Genomic DNA, 7,357 nt, shown 5'->3' with positions numbered 1-7,357 from the left:
TTGAAATGCGGTGCCCAGAACTGGACACAATACTCCAGTTGAGGCCTGACCAGCGCAGAGTAAAGTGGAAGAATGACTTCTCATGACTTCTCGTGTCTTGTCTGGGATGTTAATGCATCCCAGAATCACGTTTGCTTTTTTTGCAACAGTATCACACTGTTGACTCATATTAAGTTTGTGGTCCACTATGACCCCTAGATCATCCTTCTCCTTTCCTCAGGAACCCCCCCACCAAGCTATTTTTTGGGGTGGGAATCAGTTTAGGTTTGCTGCAACCCATGCTCCTTTTCTGCAGAGGCCCTGCCACGTGCCCCAACTCTTCCCACTAGGCTCCTCCCCCTACTCCTCCACTTCCCATGAGGCTCCGCCCTCCTGGCCAGGCCACCAGCTGGACCATGGTAAGAGCTATCCTGGGAGCCAAGGCTGGGGTGGGGAGCCCCAGATTCTCCATCTCCCCTAGGGTGCATCCTGTGAGGCAGGGACACAGGCTGGAGGCTTCTGTTGAGCTTTCCAGCCCTCTGTCCAGGGCAGGTGGAGGATCTGGTGGTCCTCACAGTGGCTCTAGTTCCCCAGAAACATTTCACCATGGCCCAGCTATAGCTTTTGGCCTGGAGAGGGGGTGGAGCCTTGCGGGAAGAAGGGGAGCAGAGGGTGGGGTCTCACGGGGGAAGAAGAGGGGTGGGACAGTGTCACAGAGGGGGCAGGGCTCCTGCCTCTGTCCCTCTTCTGATTTTAAAAAGGTGGTCACCCCACAGTGAATGGGAAGGGCAGGTAGGCGCTAGCTGTGACTCTGTGGGGGAGATGAGGACCATTTCCACCCCCTTTCATTGCTGGGGCAGCACAAATAGGGGGAGGAGGAAGGAACCTGGGCCTGAGTCTCTTGCCAGGACTCCTGTGTGTCATATCCTCACTCACACACGCCACTCTGCTCTGTCCTCAGATGTGTGTTGTGTGCAAAGCCATGAATGGGGGTAGGGGGTTGCCTGAATGGCTTCCTCTGGGGCTCCTGTGTTAATCATGTGTCTGAGATGACACTGTCACAAAGACCTGGCTGAGGGCATAGGGGAAGGGTGAGTGTCTGTGCCCCTTCAGTAGCCCCTGGCCACAGCTGCTGCAGTTCTCATAGATCACACAGCACCCAGAGTGCTTGGGAAGGGACAAGGGTGTGACTGCAGAACAGCTCTGCAGTTTTTTCATGGCCTGTGACTGTTTAACCACAGATGGGACAGTGACAGGCCAGGTGTAATGGGAAACAACATCCACATCTCTTCTCTTTATTGACTGTATCGAGAGGAATTATGAGGTTGAAGCAGCCACTGATGTGGCTCTTTATGGGCCAAGATCCCACTGGTCCCCTGGCTCTCCATGAACAAAGTCACTTTTAAAACGCTGCTGCCTGCCTTGGCTTCCTTCTTCCATTGCACTGTCCTCCCTCACCAGCCCCTCTCCCATTGCTCCAGGTCTTAGACTCTCTCTGAAGCTGTCTCTACATAGCACAGATCAGTAGCTCATGTTGTCTCAGATTTAAAAGTCCAGGATGGATTAGGTGGCCCATATTTTTCGTATCCTGTGTCATTAGTTTTGGATCTGGATGATGAACTGACTCTTCACTTGATGAACACCCTGATTATCCTCTCACGAAGGTGTTTGCTTTTCACACTATACACAATTGGGTTCATCAGGGGTGGGATGAGCAGGTAGACATAGCTCAGGAGAATCTGAAGTTGGGGGAGATGGTTGGGAGATCTCCATGCCGGAATATAACCTGGAGAGGGAAGTAAACAAAGTGAGCGGGGATACCCTTGCGGTCCCAAGAATTGATCCAAGGAGGAATAGTGGAGTAGAAACCAGAGTAACGGGTGATGCTGGTGGTAGAAGGTCTCTGTACGACAGGGGAAAGAATGTCACTGACGCCAAACGCCAAAAATTAAAATGTCTGTACACTAATGCGAGGAGCCTAGGTAACAAGATGGAGGAACTGGAGTTACTGGTGCAGGAAGTGAAACCGGATATTATAGGGATAACCGAAACCTGGTGGAATAGTACTCATGACTGGAGCACGGGTATTGAAGGCTATGTGCTGTTTAGAAAAGACAGGAAGAAAGGCAAAGGTGGTGGAGTAGCCTTGTACATCAATGATGACATTAACTGTAGCGAAATAAGAAGCGATCGAACGGATAAGACAGAGTCTGTCTGGGCAAAAATCACACTGGGTAAAAAAGCAACTAGAGCTTCCCCTGAGATAGTGCTTGGGTGTGCTATAGACCGCCGGGATCTGATTGGGATATGGATAGAGACCTCTTTAATGTCTTTAATGAAGTAAACACAAAGGGGAAATGTGTGATTATGGGGGACTTCAACTTCCCGGATATAGACTGGAGGACGAGTGCCTGCAAGAATAACAGTGGTCAGATTTTTCAGGATGTGATAGCGGATGGATTTCTTCATCAAGTTGTTGAAATACCTACAAGAGGGGATGCCATTTTAGATTTGGTGTTGGTGAGCAGTGAGGACCTCGTAGAAGAAATGGTAGTAGGGGACAACCTTGGTTCGAATGATCATGAGCTGATTCAGTTCAAACTAGATGGAAGGATAAACAAATGTAGATCTGGGATTAGGGTTTTCGACTTCTCGAGGGCTAATTTTAAAGAGTTAAGGAAATTAGTTAGGGAAGTGGATTGGACAGAGGAATTAGTGGATTTAAATGCGGAGGAGGCCTGGAATTACTTTAAGTCGCAGCTGCGGAGACTGTCGGAAGCCTGCATCCCAAGAAAGGGGAAAAAAACCATGGGCAGGAGTTGTAGGCCAAACTGGATGAGCAAGCAACTCAGAGAGGGGATTAGACAAAAGCAGAAAGCTTACAGGGAGTGGAAGAAAGGCAGGATCAGTAAGGAAAGCTACCTTGGTGAGGTCAGAACATGTAGGGATAAAGTGAGGAAGGTTAAAAGCCGCATTGAACTGGACCTTGCAAAGTGAATCAAAACCAATAGTAAAAGGTTCTACAGCCACATAAATAAGAAGAAAACAAAGAAAGAAGAAGTGGGGCTGCTATACACTGAGGATGGAATGGAGGTTAAGGATAACCTAGGCATGGCCCAACATCTAAACAAGTACTTTGCCTCAGTTTTTAATAAGACTAGTGAGGAGTCTAGCGATGATGGAGGGATGATAAACGGGAATGTGGATATGGAAGTGGATATTACCACAACTGAGGTAGAGGCCGTACTTGAACAGCTCAATGGGACGAAGTCAGAGGGCCCGGACAATCTCCATCGGAGGATATTAAAGGAACAGGCGCGTGAAATTGCGAGCCCGTTAGCGAGAATTTTTAAGCAATCGATAAACTCAGGGATTGTGCCGTATGACTGGAGGATTGCTAATGTAGTTCCTATTTTTAAGAAAGGGAATAAAAGTTATCCGGGTAATTATAGGCCTGTTAGCTTGACGTCTGTAGTATGTAAGGTCTTGGAAAAAATTTTAAGAGAGAAAGTAGTTAAGGACATAGAGGTCAATGGTAATTGGGACAAATTGCAACACGGATTTACTAAAGGTAGATCGTGTCAAACCAATCTGATCTCCTTCTTTGAGAAGGTGACGGATTACTTAGATAAAGGAAATGCGGTAGATATAATTTACCTAGATTTCAGTAAGGTGTTTAACACGGTTCCGCATGGGGAACTGTTAGTTAAATTAGAAAAGATGGGGATGAATATGAAAGTTGTAAGGTGGATAAGGAACTGGTTAAAGGGGAGACTCCAGCGGGTCGTACTGAAAGGTGAACTGTCAGGCTGGAAGGAGGTCACTAGTGGAGTACCTCAAGGATCGGTTTTGGGACTGATCTTATTTAACCTTTTTATTACTGACCTTGGCACAAAGAGCGGGAATGTGCTAATAAAGTTTGCGGATGACACAAAGCTGGGGTGTATTGCTAACACGGAGAAGGACAGGGATACTATTCAGGAAGATCTGAACCACCTTGTAAACTGGAGTAATAGAAATAGGATGAAATACAATAGTGAAAAGTGCAAGGTCATACACTTAGGAATTAATAATAAGAATTTTAGATATACGTTGGGGGCGCATCAGTTGGAAGCGACGGAGGAGGAGAAGGACCTTGGGGTATTGGTTGATAGCAGGATGACTATGAGTCGCCAATGTGATACGGCTGTTAAAAAAGCAAATGCAATTTTGGGATGCATCAGGCGGGGTATTTCCAGCAAGGATAAGGAGGTGTTAGTACCGTTATATAAGGCGTTGGTGAGACCCCACCTGGAATACTGTGTGCAGTTCTGGTGTCCCATGTTCAAGAAGGATGAATTCAAACTGGAACAGGTTCAGATATGGGCTACTAGGATGATCCGAGGAATGGAAAAACTGCCTTATGAAAGGAGACTCAAAGAGCTTGGCTTGTTTAGCCTGGCCAAAAGAAGGCTGCGGGAGGTATGCTTGCTCTATATAAATATATCAGGGGGGTTAATGTTAGGGAGGGAGAGGAATTATTTAAGTTTAGTACTAATGTAGGCACGAGGACGAATGGGTATAAACTGGATATTAGGAAGTTTAGACTTGAAATTAGACGAAGGTTTCTAACCATTAGGGGAATGAAGTTCTGGAACAGCCTTCCGAGGGAAGTAGTGGGGGCAAAAGACTTTTCTGGCTTTAAGACAAAGCTTGATAAGTATATGGAGGGGATGTTATGATAGGATCGTTAATTTGGGCAATTGATCTTGGATTACCACCAGATGGGCCTGCTCAATGGTCTGCAGGAAGATGTTGGATGGGATGGGAACTGAGTTACTGCAGAGAATTCCTTCTTGGGTGCTGGCTGGTGAGTCTTGCCCACATGCTCAGGGTTTAGCTGATCGCCATATTTGGGGTCAGGAAGGAATTTTCCTCCAGGGCAGATTGGCTGGGGCCCTAGAGGTTTTTCACCTTCCCCTGCAGCGTGGGACACAGGTCGCTTGCTGGTGGATTCTCTGCAGCTTGATGTCTTCAAACCAATTTTGAGGATTTCAATAACTCGGTCCTGGGTTAGGGGTTGTTATAAAATTGGATGGGTGGGGTTCTGTGGCCTGCCTTGTGCAGGAGGTCAGACTAGATGATCATATTGGTCCCTTCTGACCTATGAGTCTATGAGTCTATGAGAAGAGCCCTCCCAGAATCTGTGTATCATGGAAAGGCCGATCATTGGTATGTAGAAGAGCAGGACGGCACAGAGGTGGGAGATGCAGGTGTTCAGGGCCCTAAGACACTCCACTTGGGTCGTGATGCTCAGCACTGTTTTAAGGATCATCACATAAGAGAGGAAGATGAGCAGCGAGTTCAACCCCACCGTCAAGAGTGCAACCAACAAGCCATAGATACTGTTTACTCTGATATCCGAACAAGCCATCTTCATGACGTCCTGGTTTATGCAGTAGCAATGCGAGAGGACATTGGATCGACAATATTGGAACTGTTGAAGAAGAAAAGGGAGCAGGAGATTTACAGCCACTCCTCTTAGCACACACACCAGTCCCATCTTGCCTATTCTCGGCAGAGTTAAGATGGAGGCATATCTCAGTGGGTTACAGATCGCGATGAAGAGATCAAAGGACATCAACAAGAGCACAGAGGATTCAATGCATTGAAGCAAGTGGATGACGAACAGCTGGGCAAAACAGGCATTGAGGCTGATCTCTCTAGAGATAAACAAGAATATACCCATTGTCGTCGGCATGGTGGCTATAGATAAGACTAGGTCTGTGATGGCCAACATGGAAAGGAAAATGTACATGGGCTCATGGAGGCTTGCATTTGTTTTTATAATGAACAGAATGACTGAATTTCCTACTATCGAAATAACATACATTAAGCAGAAGGGGATAGAAATCCAGAGATGCACGTCTTCCTCACCTGGGAACCCAGTGAGAAAGAACACTGCAGAGTTGAATTTGGTGTTATTGACAGCTGACATAATGTACTGGGCAGTTCTGAACTTTCCTTCCTAAAATGAAAAAGGACAGGAGATTGGATGACATTTGGCGAGACATCTTTCTGTTCTCAGTGCAAGTCTAGAGACTCCCAGGAGCTCAAGGAAGATCAGCAAAAACATAGTCTTGGATTTACACCATAAATAGGCAGATGGACATTGCCAGAGTGGATCAGACCCATAGTCTATCTAATCTAGTATTCAGCGGCCAGTTCTAGATGCTTCAGAGGAAGTGGAAGACACCCCGCAATAGACAGCTTTCAAATAACCTGCACCCACTAATTATACAATTTTTGCAGTGCATATCAGGAATGTTTAGAGCCCATTGAAATGTTTTTGAAACAATCCTCACTACTCTAATTGGATATTCTGTTTATCTATATAAACATCCAGTCCCTCTTTGAATCCTGCTAAACTCTCCAAATTAAGCCACTGCCTCTTTGCAGTACATGAGATACATTCTTAGGCACAAGTTCTTAATTTAATATTATTGACTTGAATGGCATCACTCCAGATTTACAAGTATAAATTCACTCGGAACTGGACTCTGTTAACTTTCCCTTATCAAATTTTCCTGGTGATATGCTCTGATCACCAAAAATCCATTCAAGAGGAGCTGAAGTGTTTTGCCTGGCCAATGTTGACTGAATCCAGAGAGTTCAATCATTCTACAGCCTTCTCTTCATCCTCACTTGACCTGCATCGTCTTCTCATGCAATGGTCTGTAGATATTTAGCAAGTTACAAGCTAACATAGGCCTGGTCTACGCTACGTGTTTAAACCAATTTTAGTAGCGTTAAACCGATTTAACCCTGTACCCGTCCACACTACGAGGCCCTTTATATCGATATAAAGGGCTCTTAAAATTGGTTTCTGTACTCCTCCCCGATGAGAGGAGTAGCGCTAAAATCGGTATTACCATATCGGATTAGGGTTAGTGTGGCCGCAAATCGACGGTATTGGCCTCCGGGCGGTATCCCACAGTGCACCACTGTGACTGCTCTGGACAGCAACCTCAACTCGGATGCAGTGGCCAGGTAAACAGGAAAAGCCCTGTGAAATTTTGATTTTCATTTCCTGTTTGCCCAGCATGGAGCTCTGATCAGCACGGGTGGCAATGCAGTCCCAAATCCAAAAAGAGCGCCAGCATGGACCGTACGGGAGATACTGGATCTGATCGCTGTATGGGGTGACAAATCTGTTCTATCAAAGCTCCGTTACAGAAGACGAAATGCCAAAGCGTTTGAAAAAAAATCTACAGGCTACACAGTGCTGTGTGACAAGCGTAATGGGAAGCCAGAGACTCATATGGACACTCATGGAGGGAGAGAGGGGGTACTGAGGACTCCAGCTATCTCACAGTCCCCAGCAGTCTCCGAAAAGTAT

The 7,357-nt window shown here is 46.4% G+C and overlaps 1 protein-coding gene across 1 annotated transcript; it reads right to left on the bottom strand.

Moving 5' to 3' along the window:
* Positions 1–1,607: 1,607 nt before the first annotated feature.
* On the bottom strand, positions 1,608–5,956 carry LOC127032802 (olfactory receptor 51G2-like). Its single transcript, XM_050920436.1, has 2 exons — positions 5,145–5,956; positions 1,608–1,731 (listed from the first exon to the last, which is right to left on the bottom strand). Exons 1-2 carry the CDS (start codon positions 5,954–5,956, stop codon positions 1,608–1,610), a joined length of 936 nt encoding a protein of 311 aa, XP_050776393.1.
* Positions 5,957–7,357: the final 1,401 nt, after the last annotated feature.

Source organism: Gopherus flavomarginatus, chromosome 1, assembly GCF_025201925.1.
Source record: "Gopherus flavomarginatus isolate rGopFla2 chromosome 1, rGopFla2.mat.asm, whole genome shotgun sequence".
NCBI lineage: Eukaryota > Metazoa > Chordata > Testudines > Testudinidae > Gopherus > Gopherus flavomarginatus.
The sequence above is the reverse complement of the archived record's forward strand: the minus strand, read 5'-3'. Positions and strand labels throughout refer to the sequence as shown.

What these genes read in the sequence shown, in the direction of transcription:
- LOC127032802 (XM_050920436.1), bottom strand. Translation starts at nt 5,956, where the DNA reads ATGTCAGCTGTCAATAACACCAAATTCAACTCTGCAGTGTTCTTTCTC. An exon ending in AGATTCTGGGAGGGCTCTTC is followed by an intron (nt 1,732 to 5,144) that starts TCATAGACTCAT and finishes TCCCAACCATCT; the next exon opens with CCCCCAACTTCAGATTCTCC.